General features: G+C 36.5%; 1 protein-coding gene across 1 annotated transcript; it reads right to left on the reverse strand.

Annotated features, from left to right (window-relative positions):
• Positions 1-392: 392 nt before the first annotated feature.
• LOC140144953 (arylsulfatase B-like) lies at positions 393-24796 on the reverse strand. Its single transcript, XM_072166750.1, has 10 exons — positions 24655-24796; positions 23607-23818; positions 22814-23053; positions 21438-21624; positions 19710-19897; positions 14483-14689; positions 8367-8409; positions 6614-6884; positions 1746-1909; positions 393-718 (listed from the first exon to the last, which is right to left on the reverse strand). Exons 2-10 carry the CDS (start codon positions 23742-23744, stop codon positions 414-416), a joined length of 1743 nt encoding a protein of 580 aa, XP_072022851.1. The 5' UTR covers positions 23745-23818; positions 24655-24796; the 3' UTR covers positions 393-413.

Genomic DNA, 24796 nt, shown 5'->3' on the forward strand with positions numbered 1-24796 from the left:
GCTCGATATACGACTCAAAGTCTTCTATATCTCGATTGAATTTATCCGTGGTAATTTTCGCCATCGTCTCGTCGCCAATTTGTGGTATATTTGCCACAAGAATAGACACCAAAATTAACACATGTGAGACATTTATGTACCAGTTCAGAGAGCGTTTTATTTACAGGTCAAAAGTTGGATGAGCCGTGATTACTTCCGGTAACGATAAGGGCGCAACACACTAAATGTAAGATATCACAGCCGTCACCTCCCATTTATCGTAAAAGAGAGTCTATTTTAATTCTTTTCTGAAATAACCTGCCGGAAAATGACATGATCTGCTACATAAATAAGTCAAGCTCTAGAATTCGTGATATGATTTTTTATTAAAAAGCCTACTTTTTTCAGTGCTTGTGAGAATCGGCCAGTTTTATCTAGGTTTTTATTTGTGTAAATTGCTTCCAATCAGTTTCACCCCAAGGAATCCAAAAATTAGAATATCGACTTGGAGATGCTTTGGTATCACAAAGAGGGTAAAAAATTGGAACTGAAGTTCGATTATAATGTTGCAATCTTTGTAACAATTCTCGCACTTTTTCAGGATGTGCCTTCGACAAGTCATTAGTTTCTAATGGATCCGTTTTAATGTTAAACAACCATATGAGTTGGTATGTGTTAGTGGCTGCTGGTTTACGTAAAGTGGATTTTAACTCTGGTGGTACGCTCCAGTCTCCTTTCTCTGTAAAGTGGACAGAAAGAAGAAGAAAAAACAACACAATCAAGTTACATGTAGTAAAGTCACATTTGGGTAAGGGATATTGAACGGAAGATAGTTATCACTCTTAAAAGTATATTCTTCATGAAAATTGAAAGAACCCCAAAATGATTCTTTCTGGCCTTTCAAGATTTGTTTTGGTTCTTCGTAGAACCATATAAAATGTTCTATATACATCCCAGCAAACACAAATCGTTTTTGACATTATACGCAAGAGGTTAGAAAAGGTTGTCAGAAAACGTCTAAATGTCAGGCTATATAAAGGGTATATAAATGGTATAAAACGTTTTCATAACATTCACCCGACATTTATCCGCTCGAAACGTCGGTTGTATTTTTGTTAACTTTGTCTACCATCCCTGTGGTTTTGGATTTTTTTCTAGTGCAGGAACAGTGTACACCATTCTGGTTTACATACTGCATTAGTTTTTATCTTGTCTTTGTCTTTTTCCCCACACCAAGTTGGTATACATTTAATGTTATTAAATCATTTTTACCAAAACCAAAACCCAAAATATAACCCGTTTAAAACATTTTTAAACACATTATAAATCAATTAATTTTGCTGTAAAAAGGTTGACATAACACAGTCGCTGCACATGTTTTTAGGTTCTACTTTTAGAAAAACTTTTCCTTAACCCTAACCGCCTGCGGGCTTTTTGGCGACAGGAAGGGAAAGAAGGAAGGAATAAAGAGAGAAAAGAAGGAAAGAAGTTGTTTGCTCTGGGTTGATTCGAACCGAGACCCCTCGCATGCCAGGCATAGGGTCGGCGACACTTTGCCACGGGTCTTGGGCTTCGCTAACCGTGCCTATACATCACTTAGGGCGATTGCGTCATCACACCACGTGGGATGCATGCACGAACAGCGCATATATCAAGTAGTATTTTGTAGCATACCGTCCTGTAATAGTGATAGTGCCATGCGATTTAGCCCGGTACTGGTGGTTGGGAATATATATAATTTAGATGTTTGAAAAAAGACAACTTACTGGGTTCATGGGTAATAAGTTTCCATTCCCCAACACGTATAGCAGCATTAGTCGTGGGTGTAAACAACTCTTCACTGTGACGGAAGTTTTTTGGTATTTTGTTTGTTGTAATCAGTGGGTCAATATTGTGTAGAATCTCTGTCCGTGCACTTGGCTTTTTGTCACTGCGTATGAAAAGTTTGGATGCGTTTATACATAATATATATAATACTTGTTAAACAAAATACGGATACCGACTTGCCTTTGCTTTTGAGCAGACATTAGCGAATCGCACATCCAATGCATCCCATCACCATACACCCCTGCAGCACGCATGTTTTTAAGTAATATACATTAAACTGTCCTCTGTTTATCAATGTGCCACCCTCTCCTTTAAAAATCATGGTCTTGTGCCTACAGATATATATGTTTACAACTTTATAAGCAGTTGAACATTATGTGTCCCTCAGGTACAGGGTGTCGCTGAAAGAACTGTATCGTCGGGAACGTAATTTTTTGGCTATTTTAACGCCACAACTAAACATAACTAATTTTATCATGGGGTATAGCAGTTTTTGGAATCCAAGAAATAAGAAAAATCGATTCAAATTAAAAAAAAAAATCGATTTAAATCAATCGATTTTTAAAAATTTAAAATATAAAATTGCCAACCCTGATGTGGCACATTCCACGTGTATTGTAAGACGACATTCTCCAGAAACGGTTAGTACATATTTGGGAGGTGTGATGTGACCCTGAGTAATTAATTGAATTGAATACATGAATACAAAAGCCACCTAAGTCCATGCGAAGTTATTTTGAGAGAAAAACCCGTGTATCATTTTAATTCCTTCAGTTAGATTTACCTGGTCAATATGGTAAGTTTTAGGTGCAAATGAGTGGATTAACCTGTATTAGGTATGACGATTGGCATTTCAGGGACTTCGTGGGGTTCATTTTAAATTTTGGACTTAGGTGGTTTTTGAATCATATACAAAGACAACAATGTTAGAATGAGATTACCACTAGTAAGATAATACAAAATAAAGCACACAGGTATGTATAATGTTGATAAGCATTCTGCCATGTAATATAAACCACACACTTTCCTTTATTAAACCCATTTTTGTTCAAAAGTCATTCTCTAGCAATGAATGTGTTACAAGTGGACTTTTATACATACTGGATTTCAATCAATGTGTTACAAGACTCAAATCATGGAATTGGGTGATTCTTTCATACATGCTATTTTTCTCATGCCCAATAGACACAGAGAATGAATTTGAGTTGTTCTTTCATGCATATGACAGGCCTATGTATAGCAACAATTTCCCATGCTTAACTCAATTTGGCCAAAGTATGGACTTTTGTATTCATATATTCAATTATTTAGCTTTGTTTACAAGCTGAACGTATTTCATGATATGGGAAACCCCCTTGCACTTGCAACAGTTGGTGTGTAACGCCATTTTGGGATTTCCCCCAAGTTACTGTAAACAAGTCAAATTTTTTTTTGTAACTTGGAAATCCTCAGTTTAGTGTATTGCACATTAGGAAAACCCCCATGAAGTGATGTAATGTGAAAGGTTAATGTGTATAATTAATCTTGGGAAATACCAAGATTGCTTCATCTGTTGTGAAGATATGAATGAAGTAATGGTTTATTAATAGATGATGGGTTTTTGCATGAGTACTGGTAAAAAATGTGAGAACTGGCACCTTACAGAATATGAAGAGAGTATAATCTCTCAATGTGTTGGTCGTCATTGTGCTTCAAAAGGGAGTACATTTTAAATCAATTTACATAGCCAATAATGTGTTATTTTTAATACAGCAACGAAGGAGATTTATTAGTTTACGAAAGTGCTCCTCCTCATCAAAGGATTAAAGTTCTCCTGCCAAAATGTCACATACACGGGGTGCACAAGTGACTAAGAGTGTTCTTCAGAACACAATATATTGAAACAGTAGAATACTAGACACAAAATGATACACACTATACTATGATGAAATATATTCAAACAATAATTTAATATTTACATTCCATATTCATATTCATATTTCATATTCATTTCAATCTCCCAAATAGTACTCAATATCCAATAAAATAAGATTATATCTTTAAACTCAATATATTATTCAATTGCTCAATTGCTGTACAAATTGCTAATAATACATCACATGTTTAATAATCTCAAATGTTCAAGAACATGAATTGTCAATAATACATCACATGTTTAATAACCACAAATGTTCAAAACATGTACCAATTTTGTATGAAGTTTTAAACTATTAATGCTAACTAGTAATGCGAGCTTTCGACACTAGTTCACATTAAATAAACAAAAGTTTCAACAAAAGAAATCAATCATTAAATACACAAAATTAATCTTCAACCTTGCACGTAATATGTTATCAAGTAATACACTCAAATAATAAATATTTGAATCAAAATTTAACCCTTTTTGGTATGCTTGGAATATTAGGATAAATTATTATAATACACAAAGTTAATTGCAGGATTATCCAAATACCAAAATTAGGTTTTCAACACTAGATCAAACACAATTGTTTTGTTATCACAACCTTATTGTGATGTTCACAATTAAATGTAAAATTTAAGAATCATAAAATACAAAAATTATATCTTTGAAACAAATTCAAAGTGAAGCAGTGTTAAAGATACCTGTTTCCTGGAGGAGTTAAGTGTTTGGAAATCTGCGCAAGGAGTTAAGGGTTAGGATAACGGCGCAAGGAGTTAGTGTTTGGAGAACTGCGCAAGGAGATAAATATTTGGAGATTAAAGCAGCATCATTTCCGTGTAAGGATTTTATACGCAAGGATATACAGGGTGAGTAAAAAAAAGTGCAATAGAGAAAATAATCCATTTTTATTTAAGACCCGATTTGAACCTTTCAGGTTTTAAAACATTTTATAAATGATATATCCATTAGTGACCTTTCTTGAAAAAACCAAGGAATTAGCATTTACCGTTTTGTTTTTATGACCCATTTTATAGCTATACCCAATTTTAATGTTTGTCCAAGAAACGTCTAAAATTTGAATGTCAGCCCACTCTGTGTAAGGTAGATTTGGAACAACTGCTATTTTCTTAGCCTCATTGGCATTGAAATAAAATGGAGCACCCAAATTTGTTATTGTCCTTGGTCTTGTTTAAGGAAAAGAAACATTATTTGGTGATATTTTCATTTTACCTTTACTTTAAAGATGTTTATTCTCTATCAAAAACATACACATTTGTAGGCGGATTTTTTCAAATGTCGAAATGAAATGCGCGCAAATTGGAGTGGAGTGAATTATAAAACATCCAGTAGTTGGACATATTGGGATTTAAAAAAACTGGAGTTGGAGTCGAGTGAGGTATGAAGGACTTATAAGTAATGTTAGAAAGTTTGTTTGAACAGAAAAAAGAAATTGAAATAACGCAAAAATCAACCTTATTAACCCTAACGCTCCTGAATGCTACAAAATACTACTTGATATATGCGCTGTTCGTGCATGCATCCCACGTGGTGTGATGACGCAATCGCCCTAAGTGATATATAGGCACGGTTTCCCGACCAAGTGCTTGGCATGCGAGGGGTCTCAGGTTCGAATCCCACCCAGAGCAAACAACTTCTTTCCTTCTTTTCTCTCTTTATTCTTTCCTTCTTTCCTTCCGTCGCCAAAAAGCCCTTAGGCGGTTAGGGTTAAGGCAAAGTCAGTTTCAGGGCTGGTGCCTTTATCGTGCATTGTGTGCTCTCATTCAAAATACATGGTACCTCGTGGACAAATAATGAAATTGGGTATCGTAGCAAAAGGACTCATAAAAATTAAACGGTAGATGTGATTGACTTCATTTTTTCACAACAGGTGACTATTGAGTGTGGTATTTATAGAAAATTTCAATAATTGGAAAGTTCAACGTGGTTCTTACACAAATACCGATTCTTTGCTCTATTGCACTTTTTTTTACTCACCCTGTATAAATGCAAGTGAACTTCGCTGATTTTTCGCAGGACAAGTGAACAACAGGATATATATCAGCCTTCGGGAACATTGTAAATGAACAAGATAGTCATCAAGAAGAACACTGCTGGTTAAGTACTGAGTAGTTAAAATATTATTGTGATTGTTTGATTATTTTGTGTGCCTTTGTTGTCATATATTAGACCAATCATATCTTACTTTCAATTAAAGACTTAGATTCTGTTAGCTTAATCAAACAGTGTATTTTGTGTTATGCATTCGTGTGAATGGATAAAAGGTGATTTTGGCCTTGAGTCAGTACGACTCGTAACTGATAATTGCATATAGATAAGGTTGCGGTTAGCGTTAGGGTTATGTCAGCATTAGGGTTAGGGTTAAGTTAAGTGTTAGAATTGGAGTTTCAAAGTGTTTGAGTCTTCCGTTTTTATTATAGAATAAAACTTTTGCCGAGTTGGACGAGTTTTAAAAACCCATACTGGCAGGTATCTTGAACGCAAACTGGTGAAAAAAATTGCAGATGACAACAAAATGAAAATCGCCTTAGGTTTTGCCCGTTTTGCCAATGACACAAGTGCGACTTTATCTATCAATATTCTGAATTTTGCCAGCCTCAATAAATAGTGAATGACTCGAACACCTCAACCAGCTAAGGACTTTTATATGAGTTGAAATTTCAACAGAAAACAAGTATCTTTCAGGATCAAGAAGAGATTTAAATTCTCTCTCTGTATGTTCATAATTTATCAAGCGTGCAAACATCAGCGAACTACTCTTGTCTAGATGTGTCGCTTAAGGGCTCGAATAGCGACTTGTACATAGTACTTTTGTGGGACCTGAGAGCACATCAGATACACCAGGCCTGCTATTTGCAAGATTGTCTGAGCTATAAGCTTGCTTACCTTATAGTTTCCCACACATTAAATCCATCAAGAGGTTTCGTTCCATTTAAGGACCCTCCAGCGAGTCCTTGGACAAATGTCGGAAACCAGTCCGTGACATGTATCAGGTCATGACTAACACGTCCCCTGGAATGTGGTGGTATTAATGGACTATTAACGAACCCAATGCCACGAACTCCGCCTTCCCAGAGTGTAGCCTTCTTACCACGAAGCGGCCAGTTGTTGCCAGATTGGTCATCCGTAAATCCGCCGTTATCTGTTAAAACATAAACTCACTACACAATACACATAGTTTGGAGACAACTAGGGATGGTTTGAAGGGCATCTTAACACCATTACCCTACCCATACCGCGGAAACATGGCATGTTGCCTCAGGGGATCGACGCTAAGTCAAAATAGCGCAAACAGCGCGAGCGTACACAAAATAAACTTCTCGCGTAAGATAAGCGATGTCGCCCGGTCTGTATGCTGTACCGGCGTCCGCTGAATTCGAGTACGCTTAGAGGGCACAGGCATGGAATATTCCAATCTGTGTATTAATAATCTAAGACCCTACCCCTCTCGTCTTTCTCTCTTGATTGCTTGATTGATTGATTGATTTAATTTGGTTGCATTGTAAAAATAGGAAATACATATATTATAACATGTTAAAAATACATTATTATAACACTACAGCCTGTCTAAAAAAAAATTGTGCAAATGAAAAGCGCCCTCTCTGGCAATTAGAAAATACCGTTGTGACATGATACTTTCATCAACGTCAAGGGCATAGTCTTAGCTCTCAAATACCGTTTGTTCTGTTCAATTTGCTCTTTTTAATCTCGAGATATGTTTAGTTAACAACGAAAGGGTAAAAGCACAATTGTGCCACTTTTTCCAGCCTTTACTAGGGAATAGGGCTTTACATGTAAATCAATGATAGCTGATGTTGATACGTCTAATGCACTCCCCTTCGGGGCTCGTGCATTAGACGCATCAACACCAGCGCGCTTGCATTATTTTGTCTAATTTCATTAATTTGTCAAATTTCATGAACTTGTCAAAGTTCATTAACCTATAAGTGTGCAATATTTGTTTGTCTTTTAACATGTCTTGAATGACAAAGAGAACAGTATTTACCATGATGGTAAAATTATTGACATGCACATATATTTAATTTTACAGGAGAATGTGAAATATTTATTGATCGTTTAGTTTGTCGTAAGTGGAAAAAGAGAATCATTATACCATTATCATGATAAAACATTAAAAACAATATTTGTATTTTTGTGTAATTGATGCATTCGTTTAATTTCACGAAGGAACTCTTGATAAACTTGATGCTATCATTGCTTTACATGTACAGCCCTCTTCCCTAGTAAAAGTGGCACAATTGTGATTTTACCCTTTCGTTGTTAAGTAAGCATATCGCGAGATTAAAACAAGCAAATTGAACAGACTAAACGGCATTTGAGAGCTAAGGCTATGCCCTTGACGTTGATGTAAGCATTATGTCACAACGTTATTTTCTAATTGCCACAGAGGGGCAATTCGACGCTTTTCACTTGCACAATTTTTTTTGAGACAGGCTGTAGATAAAGAAAAGGAACAAGATAACGTGAAAATAAAATACACTAGGAACCAGGATAACCCATAAAGCCAATGTTTCAGGCTTATTTCCAATGGGGTCCTTAATAAGAAGATTCTGGCAGAAAAGGCAGAGAATAAACAACGAAAGAAGAAAATAAGCACAAATTGGACAGCATACATTACTGAGATAATTCCTTATTGCACTCTTGAATTGATGTTTGGAGAACTGCGCAAGGAGATAAATATTTGGCGATTAAAGCAGCATCATTTCCGTGGATTTTATACGCAAGGATATATAAATGCAAGTGGACTTCGCTGATTTTCGACAGGACAAGTAAACAACAGGATATCAGAGGTGTATCGTTCGAGTCCGGACTCGGACTCGAGTCCGGACTCGAGTCCACTTTTTGTTGGACTCGGACTTGGCTCGGACTCGGACACAAAAAGACTCGACTCGGCCCGGACTCGGACATTTCAATTAAAGACTTAGATTTTGTTTGCTTAATCAAACAGTGTATTTTGTGTTGTGCATTCGTGTAAATGGATAAAAGGTGATTTTGGCCTTGAGTCATGCAATACGACTCGTAACTACGGTGTACCATCTCCGCCAATTTCCTTTTTAATTCCCCCTTTTTTTTAATTTCCCTTTTTTTAATTCCCCCTTTTTTTTTTAATTTCCCCTTTTTTTTAATTTCCTCTTTTTTTTTATTTTCCCCTTTTTTTTTATTTCCCTTTTTTTTTTTAATTTCCCCCTTTTTTTTAATTTCCACTTTTTTTTATTTCCACTTTTTTTTAATTTCCTTTTTTTAATTTCCACTTTTTTTTTAATTTCCCCTTTTTTTTAATTTCCCCCTTTTTTTTTTAATCCCCCTTTTATTTTCTCACATAGCAGAATCTTGGCCGAGGCACATACTGATACTGGTAGTTGTCCGAGAATTTGCTCGCTTCCTACTGCGTATGCTGGTCTTTACGCACTGTAGTCTTTACTTGTGAAGCTTCCCTGGACTATATCAGTGGTGTATTACACCACTGATATAGCCCAGGAAGCGCCACTAAGGTAGTGGCACGTCCCTGTATAGCCTGTGTGCTAGGGCCGTAGACTTATGTCAAGTCACGGGAAAACCATAAGAATACTAGTATATAACTCGCAGTGGTTTTATCCCGGTCCGTGAGGGGGGGGGGTGTAATTTTCCCAAGGCGTGCCAAAAAAATTGCTTGCTTCCCTTCTGGGCCTGCCAAAAAAATCTTCGCCCCCCTGCTTTGCACATGACAAATGTTTTAAAATTGCCATTAAAATTGCCATGTAAAGGGACGGCATATTAGAACGTTTTCGTACTATTTAATAGAGCTATTTTATGACTATTATCACGGAATAGGCCTGGAAGCGGCACTAGACATTAGCATGAAGCCGCATTCATATGTAAATAGCGTATTGTTATTTAAATTTGCGCCCAGACGTATTGAGGGCGACAGTCATGTTATCCAGACAGAGAATGTCTTGATGCGCCAGGCATGTCAAATTGCTGAGTGAATGTGTATAAATCCCCTTTCTGTATAGGTAATAAGCTAGTACATTTCGTGTTCCAGTTTGTTATAACAAAAAAATAAGTATTATATTAAATATATTAAGTGTATAAACTTTGAAATTGACGTGAATTTGAAGTGCAGAGCTCCAAATCTAGCTAAATCGTGTAGTGTGAAATTATGCTGTGTGACCCCCTCTGCGTGGTAGAATTATATTCATAAAACATTGAATTTAACATATAATATGGGCAGCCAACCACGATTTATCAGCATTTAAAAGATATATTAATTAACAAAGATAAATAATCAACAGTACAAATGACAATTTAACTAGTAAACAAGTCTGAAATCTTAAAATGTTGCCACGTGATTTCCCGAACACATGATATGTCTACATGTGACCATTATTCAGATTTACCGAAGTATTTGGAGTATGGTGCACGGCTTGCAGGCAACTGTGTATTTCTTTACCTCCGTATAAAATCAATAATTCATGCTGGGAGCCAAGTAACATTCTGTCTGCTTAGTGCATATTGGTATTTTATTTTACTTGAGAGCATATAGAAATACATAAAGACGAATAAGGCGCCATGATGGAAAGCTATGGAAGGTCAGGTCGGGTATCAAAGGTTATTTTAACTTCAAATACTACTTGTGTTTCACACCTTGCCTCTGTCACGTATTTCCTTCATGTTATTGACCTCAAGTCCTAATTTTGACTTTGCTATTGCAAAATGTCATTTCATATCAAATTAGTAGACTTTCTTTGAAACAAACATATCACTGGTGCCTGATGGGAATATCCGTCCGCCATTTCATTAAACTGGATCGTTTTCGCCTGGTTTGCGCCCAGATGTATTGAGGGCGCGCTATACTCTCATTGAACAGGCAAAGTTCGCAAAACTAACAACGTTGTTATTTGCCAATAGCAATTAACATGATCCAAGGGGTCGAACATGAATTATTCATAACGGATCGATAACTGGCCTCACTTTCTAGCTAGTAAACCAGCGGAATTTTTCATAGGTTTTGCGTTGCTAATAGAACAACCGTGAATTTAGTGTCACCCCCTTGCTATTATGTGACTATTTTTGCATTTTTCTCACAAACTAATAACACACTGGTAAGGAACTGCATTGGCTTCCTGTCGTCCAATGAATTGTTGTTATAACTTATGTTGATTGTATATAAATGTAATAATGATATTGCTCATGATTTATCTGAACTTCTTTCAAATTATGTTCCCACTCGTACTCTTCGATCTGGAAACATGCAACTTCTTCAAGAAACAAAATAACAGCACGTGAGTCATTTGAAATTACAGCTCCACGTCTATGGAATGAACTGCCTATATATTTTAGAACTGCTAAAAATGTAACTATGTTTAAAAAGATGTTAAAAACTCATCTTATGTCGGGGTTTGCTCAGGAAATTTGAAAATGCCACCAAATAGTGAAAAACTGTATAAAATGTCTAACTTTTGTGTTGATTTGCAAAATAAAACAAAGAAAAGTGATTATTTAGCAGTAATCAACCATTAAACAATAGCATTAATTTTAGGCCTACGATGCAAGGCTGCCCATAGGCCTAGTGCTTTATAGTGGACACGGAAAATCACGGAATAACACGGATTTTAAATTTTGTAACACCATGAACACGGAGAAATCGTGGCTTTAGCTATATGCCGAATAATTATATATTAGCTACTTATACAGTGGAAGGGTCTATTAAAATATTTAATATATTATTAATAATTATTATTGTAATGTAATCTAATTCAAATTAGGCCTTCTTTAATATAAGCCTCGTGATCACTCTATATCTATTGGATTCGGATTGTTTTACTAGGTTTGGATTTAATTTTTGTCTTCACTATAGGCCAAGATCCCGGGGCCAAGATATAAAAAATAGAAAGCTATGCGAGCGCTATCCATGTTCAATTGGATAGCTGTGTTCAAAAGATAAAGTACGGACGAAGCCTTGACTAAAGCTAATGCTCCCCGCGGTATACTAAACTGAATCCACTAGCTGCAACATTATACGCACATAAAAAAAAATATCGGGGAAATTAAAAAAAAAAGGGGAAATTATTTCGCAAAAAAAATGCATATTCATCAAAAATTAAACTTTGTCCGATCGGGCCCAAATTTGGTGGGTGGCATCCTTGATACAAGGGGATATAATGCGCGAAATAAAATCGAGGTCAACCAAGGTCAAAGGTCATTACGGAGGGGTCAAATTTCAAACTTTGTCCGATCGGGCTCAAATTTGGTGGGTGGAATCCTTGATACGAGGGGAATATATTCCCGAAATAAAATTGAGGTCAAGCGAGGTCAAAGGTCATTATGGAGGGGTCAAATTTCAAACTTTGTCCGATCGGGCTCAAACTTGGTGGGTGGAATCCTTGATATGAGGGGAACACGTAAAACTTAAAATCGAGGTCATCCGAGGTCAAAGGTCATCCAGGAGCTACATTTTAAACTTAATCCCTAAGCTTCCCTGGGTGGGCGCTTTATATTGGGGCATGGGCGCTTATTGGAATGAATACGGTTGTTATCAATTAATTTATTAAATGAAAACGATTAAATAAAGAAATAAATATAAATAAAATAAATCATTAATTGATCAATAAATAAATAAATAAAAGAATTCATTGATTGATAAATAAACACATAAATAAGCAAATAATCAATTAGGCCTACCGGTAATTGTTAAATAAATACATAAACAAACAAATAAATCAAGGCAGAGAATTTTATTTCAATTTTATATCAGGGCTGTCAACTCTCACGCATTGGCCGTGAGTCTCACGCATTGGGTCACTTTCTCACGGTCTCACGCCAAGATAGTATAATCTCACGCCTAGTAGTAAATCTCACGCAAAAAGCTGGAAAATGAGTAAAATCTCACGCATCGTCATGAATAATTTGTTGTTTCTACCAACCCCCCCCCCCCACCCCGCTTTTCAAATTCTCAAGCGCCGTGGCTCAAATAATCATTGTTCAAAATGAACATTGAGTCAGCAAATCCGGTACGCATCTGTCTCACGCCAAGCAATTCCAAAAAGTCACAGCCCTGTTTATATACGCCAAAATATTTTCTGAATTTAGTCAAAATTAACACTCTATTGATGGTAAAAATTTTATGAAAATTGTACCCCTTTTTACGTAGGTCCTAGACTATGCCATAGTCGATTTTTGATAAATAAAACATGTTATTAATCATGATGAAAGCATTCAGTTGAACTCGAAATTATACTGATATTTATTACATCAAAATACTAGTATAAAATGGTTATGAAAAAGTTTATATAATTATAATAGTGACAGTAAAGGTAAAAGTAAAGTATACGTAGGCTTATATTATTTAATGCAACATCATGTCATTATATAAGCACTTCAATAACTGGAAGAAACTTTGGGGGACCTATGTGTAATTATCCTATAAATTGCGAAAATCCAGACCGTGTATGCACGAAAAATGGCAGGTTCTATAATGTGAACCACATGTATATACCCGGTATCCCGGCCCGGTATATAGGAGTATTATAGCACGTGCAGCCGGTGCGGCCATACGGCCTAGCGAGTTCAAATCGATAATGCATGTATAATAATTGCCCATTTATCATGTCGGATTCCTCAACAATTGAGCGCTATTAATACACATTAATGTTTTTAACAAATAAAATTCCAAAATATGGTACATTTTCTCCCGCATTTTCTGCCTTTGCTTGTCACGTGGTAGGCCTATGTTGAAGTTGCGACCATATGTTCAATTATTTTCGAAACGTAACAATATGACAAGTGGCCGACTGGTCTAAGGCGCTAGGCCCACAGAGTATCCAAAGCCCTGCGCCGTGAGTTCGAACCCCGCCTCTGCCAAACTTTATTTTACTTGGGGAAATTTAAAAAAAAAGGTGAAATTCAAAAAAAAAAGGGGAAATTAAAAAAAAAAAGGGGAAATTCAAAAAAAACAGGGAAATTCAAAAAAAAAAGGAAATTCAAAAAAAAAGGGAAATTAAAAAGAAAAGGGAAATTAAAAAAAAAAAAGGAAATAAAAAAAAAAGGGGAAATAAAAAAAAAAAAGGAAATTAAAAAAAAAAGGAAATTAAAAAAAAAAAAGGAAATTCAAAAAAAAGGAAATCAAAAAAAAAAAGAGGAATTAAAAAAAAAAGTGAAATTAAAAAAAAAAAAAGGAAATTAAAAAAAGGGAAATTAAAAAAGGGGAAATTAAAAAGGAAATTGGCGTAGATGGTACACCGTACGTAACAGAGTTGACTGGTAATTGCATATGGGTAAGGTTACGGTTAGCGTTAGAGTTAGGTTAGGGTTAGGGTTAGGTTAGGGTTAGGGTTAAGTTAAGTGTTAGAATTGAAGTTATGGTTAGGTTTTTGGTTAGGGTTATAGGTTAAAGTTGCTATTGCACTCTTGAATTGATTAAGATTGGGGATGTATTTGATATCATTTGGAAGTATGTTCCAATCCCGTATTGCACTGTTATAGAAAGTAGCGTCAGCTGAACTTTTAATTTTAGGCACATGAAAATTAAAAAGCCGCCTTCTGGTATTGTAATTGTACATTTCAGACGTTTTAGTAAAAAACTGACACTCTCTCCCATTGCTCACACCTCACACGCCATATTCTTTAATGATATCGCAAATTGTATAGCAGTATAACATGATACAGCTGTGTTTGCAGATATTTCCGTGGCTAAGTGATTGTGGAAATGATGAGGGATGGGGTGTGTGGGAGGGAGGGGTGTTTACATTATCTTACCAGTTGAAAAACTAACACCGAGTTGTTCCATTTGTTAGTTTGCTTCAACGCGTCAACTATCCGACCAATCGAGTAATCCATATAAGACACTATACCCGCATAATTCCTGCGATTACTATTAGATATATTCATATATTTGTAGGCTGGGTCTTTCGGTGGTTGTAGAGGTACGTGTACTGCTTGATATGAGACATAGAGAAATAAAGGCTGAAAAATGAGGAAAACGAGATTATTCCAAATATTTCAGAAAGTGTCACATAGGCCTATTAGACCAGGTTAAAACTGAGCTAAGTACCACTTGGAGAACAAGAAATTCTCATATAGTTTATCTGGAGCAGTTTTGCATGGGGAACAAGAATTTCTTGGGTAAAAAGCCTGTAACCTGAGAACTTTTCCGTGAGGGCGCTTTTTCAAAATGGCCGCCAAAATCCAATATATATGGTTAAATTAGTCACTTTAGGGCATATTTAACCAGATTTTGGATTTTTATTGATAGCAATAATGTACTACTAAGTCAGGTTATTAATATCAAGGTAACAGGAGGTCACAGCGGAGGGCGCTTTTTTCAAAATGGCCGCCAAAATCAATGCAAAGCATATATATTGTTACTTAAGTTGTATACTTCATTATATTTTGGATGTTGTTATTGATAGCGGTAAGGCATTACTAGGTCAGATTATTAATACGAAGGTAATAGGATGTCACAGGCGAGGGTGATTTTTTTTTTCAAAATGGCTGACAAAATTGAAGGAAAGTATGATATCAACAAAAAAGCGTCAGCAATGTTACTTATGTAGAAAAAATGTAATAGTTGTCTTTGACTTTTTGAACTTACACTGAAGTACTTCAGGGTGGTAAAGGTAGATTCTGATTTAAAATGGCGGCAATGATGACTACCAGAATTGCCTTTATGTATTAAAGAAGACCTCAACATGTAAACTAGAATGATGCAAAAGTGTTTTTCCGTGTGTGCATGGTTTCACTGATGCATTGTTTTAATTCTCAGGATCACTCAAATCGCTATTTTCTGAACAATCTTCATAATCATTCTCTACCAATAGTTCTTGAACGTTGTTTCCACCATCGTATACAGTGACATCTGCTGCTCTCCACTCTCTTGCAATGAAATTTGCACTAAGGATATATGAAGCATCGGCGCCTGCTTACATGGTGGTAGTAAGGATATATCTGCAATCCTTTTCTCTTTTGAAAACTTTCGATCAAAGATATCTTCTTTTTCTTCTTACACGGGAAGTGTAACATCAAATGCATGATGACAGGCACACTTCAAGTTGCACATGTACAAAGGATCACGAATGCAGCTTCAAAAACAGCAGTGCAAAATATGTACAGTGCGATGTGCGATAAAAAGCAGCTCTCGGTGGAGGAATATTAGTGCTTCGGAGCCCCAATGCAGATTTGACAGCATTGAGGGACGGCGAGATGGATCTGTCTGAAAAAGGTTCCAGTCCTTGGCTGTTCTCTGGAAGAAAGAGTGCAGGTAGACCTGAGTGTTGCAGTGCTGAAGCTGGAATCTGGAATCATGGCCTCTGGTGTTTGTCACAGATTGGGTAAGGCACTATTTCCACTGGATGTCCACAAGGTTATAGGCCTATCTGATGCGAGTACCCGGCTCTGTTCCGTCTGGCTTATAGAGATTGCCACTGGAGGTTTTGTAGAATAGCAGACACATTGCTCCTCCTGTCATAGTCACTGGTGACATAGCGAGCACACCTGCGCTGGACTTGGTCATGTCTTTTATGTTCTTTTGGGCATGGGGATCCCAGACAGGTGATGCATATTCAACTATAATAGGCCTGACATAAGTGGTGCATGTTGCTTCTTTGGTCTTGCGTGTGCAGTGACTGAAATTACGACTGCGAAATGCACGGGTGGGGTTGGCTTTCTTAATGATGCTGTCGACGTGGTTGTTGAAACTGATTTTGGAGTCAATGTGGATGCCCAGATACCTGGCAGAATCAACTTCTTCAAGTGTGTGGCCATGAATAGGGTATGAGCTCTAGAGGGGATTTCTCCTATTTGTGATATGGATGACTTGACATTTTGATGGATGGAATTTCATCATCCACTGTTGTTCCCACTCATGCAGATTATCTAAGTCTTTTACTTGCAGTCGCAGACTGTCCTCATGTGATATAATTAGTTTATACAAGATGCAGTCAAAGAGTCGAACCGAGGAGTTCTTGATGCAGGCTAGTAGGTCATTAATAAATATGACAAACAACAACGGCCCGGCTGCCTTAGGTACACCAGAAGTCACTTCCACTTCAGTGTTGAACTGACCATCAACCACTACTTGTTGGGTTCTATTTGTGAAAAAGTCCGAAATCCACTCCAAGTGTGTTCCTCTGATACCATAATGCTCTGCTTTCATCAGGAAACGATGATGGGACAACTTATCAAATGCTTTTTCAAAATCAAACAAGATAAGGTCTGTCTGCCCTCTTTCGTCCAAGCTTCTGGCAATATCATAAATGGTGACAATTAGTTGGGCAAGATAAAAAGATTGCAGATATATCCTTACTACCACCATGTAAGCAGGCGCTGGCGCTTCTTATCCTTAGCGCAAACTGCATTGCAAGAGAGTGGAGAGCAGCAGATGTCGCTGTATACGATGGTGGAAACATTGTTGACAATGGGTGGAACGAAAACATGGAACCTAAATGGGTTGAAATGGTAATGCCTGAGGACGTCCAAGAACTATTGGTAGAGAATAACTATGAAGAATTTTAAGAAAATAGCGATTTGAGTGATCCTGAGGATTAAAACAAAGAGAAATGCATCATTGAATCCATGCACAAACGGACACTTTATAACACGGTAAGCAACACAAGTTGCTTTTGGGGTCTTCTTTAATACATAAAGGCAATTCTGGTAGTCGTCATAGCCGCCATTTTAAATCAGAATCTACTTTTACCACCCTGAAGTACTTCATTATAAGTTCAAAAAGTCAAAGACAACTATTACTTTTTTCTATTTAAGTAACATTTCCTGACGCTTTTTCGTTGATATCATACTTTCCTTCAATTTTGTCGGCCATTTTGAAAAAAGCACCCTCGCCTGTGACATCCTATTACCTTCACATTAATAATCTAACCTAGTAATGCTTTACCGCTATCAATAACAACATCCAAAATCTGATGAAGTATACCACTTTTGAATGACTAATTTAACAATATATATGCTTTTCATTGATTTTGGCGGCCATTTTGAAAAAAAAGCGCCCTCAGCTGGGACCTCCTGTTGCCTTCATATTAATAACCTGACTTAGTAGTACATTATTGCTATCAATAAAAATCCAAAATCTGGTTAAATATGCCCTAAAGTGACTAATTTAACCATATATATTGGATTTTGGCGGCCATTTTGAAAAAAGCGCCCTCACGGAAAAGTTCTCAGGTTACGGGCTTTTTACCCAACAAATTCTTGTTCCCCATGCAAAACTGGTCCAGATAAACCATATAAGAATTTCTTGTTCTCCAAGTGGTACTTAGCTCAGTTTTAACCTGGTCTATATATGATTTTTTGCCACTTCAAGAATTTAAGGGATCATTGTCATCATGCATACATGTGCGAAGCCAGATTCAATGCTCCCAATGGAAAAGATCATGTAATGTATAGATTATATTGGATTCTATTACCCCCACGACCCATTATTCAAAATCGCGCACTGTGATTTGTTGAAACGCGTCACGTGACAGACCATTAATTAGCGATAAAGTGTCAAGGGCAACGAACTTTATGTTCTTCTATCATCACAGCGCACAGCAGAGCGCAGAGCACACCTGCTTATGTAGGGGAGAATGGAATGTCAGGGGTGTGTTATTGTATGTGCATACCTGCTTATAGGGGAGAATGGAATGTTAGGTTGTGTTATTGGAATGTGCATACGCTTTGGCTACGCGTATGCGCTCCACCTTGAGGTAAACAACTTGAAATATTTGGGCAAAAAATTTGATATTTTCTCTTTAAATCAAACTATTTTGTGGTAATAGAATAGAAATAAAGGGTGCAGCATTATCCTTTACACGCAAATAATGTGTCCTCGGCAGTAAAAACGTTTAAATAATGGGTTCGGCTGCGCCTCACCCATTATTTATGTTTTCTACTGCCTCGGACACATTATTTTCGTGTAAAGGATCATGCATTACCCTTTATTTCTTAAGTATACAGACCACAAAAGAATTATGGTACTAGTACCAGTTATGTTTACACCTGTATATCCTGAACAAAGAAATAGATCAGCTCACATACTTTTTGAATTTGGACATTTTCAAACTTTTCCACGGATTCAAATACCAATCGATGATCTGTATTCGGAGTGCTAATCACTGCGCACCATCAGCGCATGAGGCGTCTAAAATTGGGGGGAGGGGCATTTGGCCCTATGGTAAATCCGGTCCTGATTCTAGTGATCTCATTATCCTACTCATTATGTATGCGTATAATTAATTATATTAATTAAGTATGTTATTAAATTGTTGAAACAATTTAATTACATACTTATTTTATAGATTTTCATGATAAATTTAATGCAACCATTAAAATTTCAAATAATGCACAATGTAAAAAAATCCCTTAATTATAGGTATCATACCTTAATCCGATTATTTTCGTCACTTCGCCAGCGTATTGAGACATATTCCACATGACAAACAATGTTTTTACAAAGAATGTGAGATTAAGGGGTGGGGTATGAACGTTTGGACAGTATTTATTGTGGGACATTAGAGCGCATCAGACATATCGAATTGCATTCTGAATACGAAGAATGTCCTTCTGATATCAAGTAATTCCTCGAAGTAAATTTTATAAATCTAATGATATATTCTTAAAGTGTATGTAGCTGGGAGGAAAAGCCGACGATCAATTGAAAATGTTTACCTTTCATATTGAAAATATGGATTTTTTTTCCCAAAAAGACCTCATTTTTGTTGGTGTTTTGGGGAAAAAATCCATATCTTCAATACGAAAGGTCAAAATTTTCAATTAATCGTCGGCTTTTCATCCCATTCATTATATCGTGAATTTCAAAAAATGAAAATTATTTGATATCAGAAAGACATTCTGCGTATTCAGACTGCAATTCGATATGTCTGATGTGCTCTCATGTCCCACAAAAAATACTCTCGACACGCTTAAAACGCTCATTCCAGATCCCTTAAGGTCATGTCTTTCATATAACGGGGGTGTATGGATATCATACCTCATTCTGTTCTTTGATGATGCTTATTGCACGATCAGTGAGTATTGTGGTCGAGTATCGTCCCTTCCATTTCTTTGGGTCTGCTATCATGTCGTTTTCGTGCAAGTCATATCCAATGCCCGTACAGCGATTTTCACAACTACAGCCCGCTGAATGGGAAAAATGATCACTGTTTCCAACCAAGAAACCTGGAGAGTGGTATGAATATTATCATAAAAAATGCACAGATGAAGTAGTGAATAAAGAAAGATAGTTTCTTCTGAATAGTTAGCAGCTATTAGGCTATTTCATAAAAGGCACTTAATTTAATACCCACGTAAACCATGGCCATCGCCATACCAAGACCACCAAAGGATCGGTAGATGTGCTACAATGCTAACAATTATTACGAACTTGTCAGACAATCGCAGTGGCGTAGCCTTGGGGGGGGGGCAGCTGCCCCCTGTGATTTTGTTGCCAAAAGGTGCCCCCCTTAAAATGTGTCTTGCCCCCGCTTTTCCCCCCCCCCCCCCCTCTGAAAAAGTGCTGGCTACACCACTGGACAAATGTCTTCACATTGGGAGATTCTAAATGTTCGTGTTTTCACGTATTAAATTTTGGGAGTCTTTACAAAAAGATATCGACGGAAACTCTTACAAAAATACTACAAAGTTGCAAAATATGGACACGCATGACCATGGTATGACGCGTGCGCGTTTTCAATTGAAATAAACAGAAAGACCACACGCTGTACCAAAGGTCACTTTTCTAGCTGAAAACAGTCCCTTCCTATCATTTTTGAACAAAATATGGTTCAAAAGTGCTTACACTACGCGTATATACTGGCACAACGAGGTAATGAAGAGAGCTATTTACGGTGGGGTATCTATTGTAAGCTATTAGGGTAGGCCTATAGTATATCTTCCCGCAAGTGACAAGATGTGTCAAGCAGGTGCATACATAAGGGCGGTATATTCAAACGGTATTGTCTGGATCATTGAGTATCGATTGCGCACGTATACACGGATGTATGTGGTCCTCCCCAGGTTTTGACATGAATTACAAATGACGTCGTTAATGACCCAGCGTTTTCATTTTATTATTACAAAATTAATCGTCGTTTATCACGAGTCCTAAGAGTCATACCAGTTCAATTCATCAAAATTAATTTGTATTAAATGAAAAACAAACAGACAAGTAGAGTCATATGTCTTTCTATGACTATATTCCTACCAAAATCTGATTTTCAATACACTAGAAACGTGTTGATAAGTATATCTTTGAAAATCGCCGAATGTTAACCACAGTCACCGTGGCACGGTAGCCACCTTTAGCATTCATAGTGCAATTGACAGTGGTTCGAACCCTGGTGAAAATTTTAGTATTTTTTATTCTTTTTACTAATGCGCTGTGCCGGTTTTCAAACACGCCCCTGAATGAAATTGATGGGCAAGTACCCTTAAATCTAGTCCCATTCTATCTCCAGTAATGTTTAAGTTCTAACGAATGTTTGAATGCGTAAAATGGATAATATGTTACGTAGAATATCTGGTAGAAATATATTATCGAGTTTATTTTATCAACAAAGATTCGTTAGAAGTCAAACATTACTGGAAATAAAATGGGAATAGATTAAATAACGTAGATATGTTACATCGAATAAAAAGTATGTAGGTTCACTAAGGCTATTTCAAACAACAACAACTTCAAATATTATTCCATGATTTAAGGTAAATGTATTCATTTTACCAAAGAAAGATTCAAATCCCCGTCTGTGCGGTAAACAAGCTGCTTTGTAAAGTCCAGCATGCCATTTCCCTACCATATGCGTCGTGTAGTTTGCTTCCCGAAGTTTTTGTGGTAACGTAACTTCGTCCAATGGAAAACACTGTGGCTGCGCATGTCCTATTGTTTTGTGTTGATTTCCCATATGTATCTGGTGGAAATAATGCTATTATAGTATCATATGGAAAGGTTTGGCTACAAAAATGATTATCTTATAAATCTACATCTACTAGGATACTCAGTAAAGTTGCCAAGGCAATATCTGACTGAGAAAACAATACTGACGCCGGTCATCAGACACGGATCAAAAACTGACAAAATAAACCATCTTTGCACAGTTTCCACCTCAATACACCTGCGCACACAATGTCCAATTGAGTGCATAGCATCAAAGAGCTGTGTGAGAATATGCCACTGTGATTGGTTTTTCTCAAAACCTCAAGTGTTCCCTTCATCCAAGCAAATTATTTTTTATTTATCGAACGAAAGCTAACACTTTTCACTAAAAATACTTTTTTCATTAGGCCTGCGTCAATAATACTTAATAGAATATTGATTTAAATGGAATTGAATACATCTCTACATCTGAGTTTGTACTACATCGGTTTCTAGCCAATCAGATAGGACTCCTTTTCTTGTAAAGTGGTACTTGACGTTGTTATTACAACTCCACGTGGTTCATTGCAGGAACAAATAATTATTTCCCTGCTGTGGACGTTGTGCGGTGTGTGCATGCAATATGTGGGAGACAATAGAATCTAGAGCTGCTGTGGCTCATGATCCACGAACATCAAGTGGCAGCTGCTAAGTTTTGATCATTATATTTTGTATGGTAACCAAAGAAGGTAATATGACCATTACACACAACATGTTGCTTTTAAACCACTAGCATTGGCTCTTCTGAACAAATTCTGTAGTCGTTGTAGGTATTGTCCAAAAATGACCACGATGTCTGCAATCGCGATCGGCCTGATTAATAAAAAAATAAAAAAGCGACGAGCGATGCATTGCAAAATTCGGCGATTGTCCATGGCTTTCCAAACGAGGTGCATCGGAATCGCTTTGTAGAGACTTACAGAGGGACCTTAGGGACCGTTAACAAACACTTGTTGGGGGGGGGCTAATGCCAAAAATTCAGATCTCAAAAATTCAGCCCCCCTTTTTGACATGAAAATTATGTGTCAACCCATAGAAAAGCATATAAACTAAATTTTCCCAGGAAAATTTGTGATCATTTTTTCAGAGCCCCCCAGGAGTGTCAAAACCTTTAAGGCCCTTTTTTGCATCAGGACCCCCTAACAAGTGTTTGTGAACGGTACCTAGTAATATTATATACATACCTGATATTGTCCAGACATGAGTTGTGTTCGAGTCGGCGAACACATTGGTTGTACATAATAATTTTCTAAAATAACGCCCTCATAGGCTAGTTTATCCAATACAGGAGTGTTAATTATGCCGCCATATTGTTTACTATGGTAACCTATATCATTATAGCCATAGTCATCGGCTAAGATGAAGATGATGTTTGGTTTGGTATCAGATGTGATTTCTGGTTGTTTGATAGTTTCTCGTGAAAACTATTAAAAAATACATACAAATCCTTTTTTAGAAAGTTACGCCTATTCGAGAAGAAATCGACTGTGACATTCAATGAAATTATAAAGTAGAAAAAAACATGATATTCAAGCAGGATTAGATATAAACAGAGAAAATATAAAACAAAGTTCAGGTTTATTCGCCGTTGTTGTTAAAGTCCATTAAATGTTATTACAACTTTTCTACCAAAACCTAAATCATTGTGCTTCCTGTGCACACACACCACCAATACAAAACAGGTTTCTATATCTCTTTCCGTCGAACAGAGTTATTTAATGTAACATTTCTTGAGAAACACACTGTACTATCAAAAATGCCTACATTGTACGATTATGGAGCGTTTAATATTTACGCCAAGCGGGAATGGGGGAAATGGAAAAAAATAATCAACAAAAGTTCATGTTCCCTAGCTTCCACTCAAAAATGATGTTCGGATTCATAGTTAAAATTTAAAAAAAACAGATTCCCGCCTCAAGACCCCCAACACAATTTCGAATTGCCCACCCCGGCGTAAACATTTGAACTGCCCCTTACCGCTGGTTTTGTTTCCGAATACGATACATGATGAGGTGACAATGGTATTACTCCAGAGTTTCTTATCCACACAAAGTAAAGTAAAACTGTGACGAAAACAATGGATCCTAAGACTCTCCTATGTGTTATAACAGTCATATTGTCAATCTGACATCAAAATGGTTATCATAGCATTGATGATTGATGGCAAAATGATGTTATCATTCCTGTAGCTGTAGAAAACAAACCGAAATGACAGAAAAGACAAAGTTGAGAGTTTGGAGTTATTAATTGGATATATAGTTGGCAGGAAACTGCTGGGGTATGTTGGAGTTAATGTTTAGCTGTTTAAGGAATCGGATAGCAACATTTGCATAGTGTTTTTGTCTGCTGACCCAAGATGTTCAATTAATGAGATGATGAATACTTGAAACTAAATGATAGATGGAATAATCACATGTTAACTCTAATCTTTAAATGTCTTAAAGGTATCTTTCATCTCAGTTTACATTCATCCACTCTGTTCATTCAAAAGGTACCAGAAGTCAAACTTTTAATTTATTATATGAACCATCTTGGAATAATAAATGTTGGTAAGCGTACTTTCCAAATGAGAGCAGTTAAACTCTGGAATAATCGTCCTGTTAGTATTTACAATAACTTTGATAATATGAGTATTTTCCAACTTAAGAATGCTGCATTTGTAAAACCTGTCTTGAAATAATATTATATTGTAACATGTTGTTATCACTGTACATGGTGATGTCATGTAAATTAGTTTTAATTTATATTATCATTGTATAATCTGCATCTCACATTTTGCTGTATTGTATTAATTGTGTTATGTTTTAATTATGTTGTGTTTTAATCATGTTATGTATATGCAGGACCTCATTGGTAATCAGTGCTTTGTCATTGAAGGGGCTACCCTGCCTAAAGAAAGTTTAAATAAATAAATAATATTGAATCACTATTTCTTAACAATTCAATAATTCATATTGGCCCCATATAATTGCTAATATCACTCATTTTGGAGATTGAAATTTAGATTATAAAATGAAAATCTTACCTGCTTTACGACACACAACTAATGGTCCTTTTCTTCCTCGTGTGGCTGCCAATGTCATACATACAGTAAGCCTTCATTTTTTGGGCTTACTGTTTCCAGAATATATATATGTATAGCAAAATGTCATTGATTGGATTTTCCA

This window comes from Amphiura filiformis, unplaced genomic scaffold, assembly GCF_039555335.1.
Source record: "Amphiura filiformis unplaced genomic scaffold, Afil_fr2py scaffold_102, whole genome shotgun sequence".
Classification (NCBI taxonomy): domain Eukaryota; kingdom Metazoa; phylum Echinodermata; class Ophiuroidea; order Amphilepidida; family Amphiuridae; genus Amphiura; species Amphiura filiformis.

Bases quoted from the DNA above. Each gene is read 5' to 3' on its own strand.
- LOC140144953 (XM_072166750.1), bottom strand. From the start codon at position 23,744: ATGACTGTTATAACACATAGGAGAGTCTTAGGATCCATTGTTTTCGTC. The intron at 19,898-21,437 runs GTAAAATGAATA...ACCACTCTCCAG, and splicing joins GGGATTTGAATCTTTCTTTG to GTTTCTTGGTTGGAAACAGT. The intron at 719-1,745 runs GTAAGTTGTCTT...TCCACTTTACAG, and splicing joins ACTTATTACCCATGAACCCA to AGAAAGGAGACTGGAGCGTA.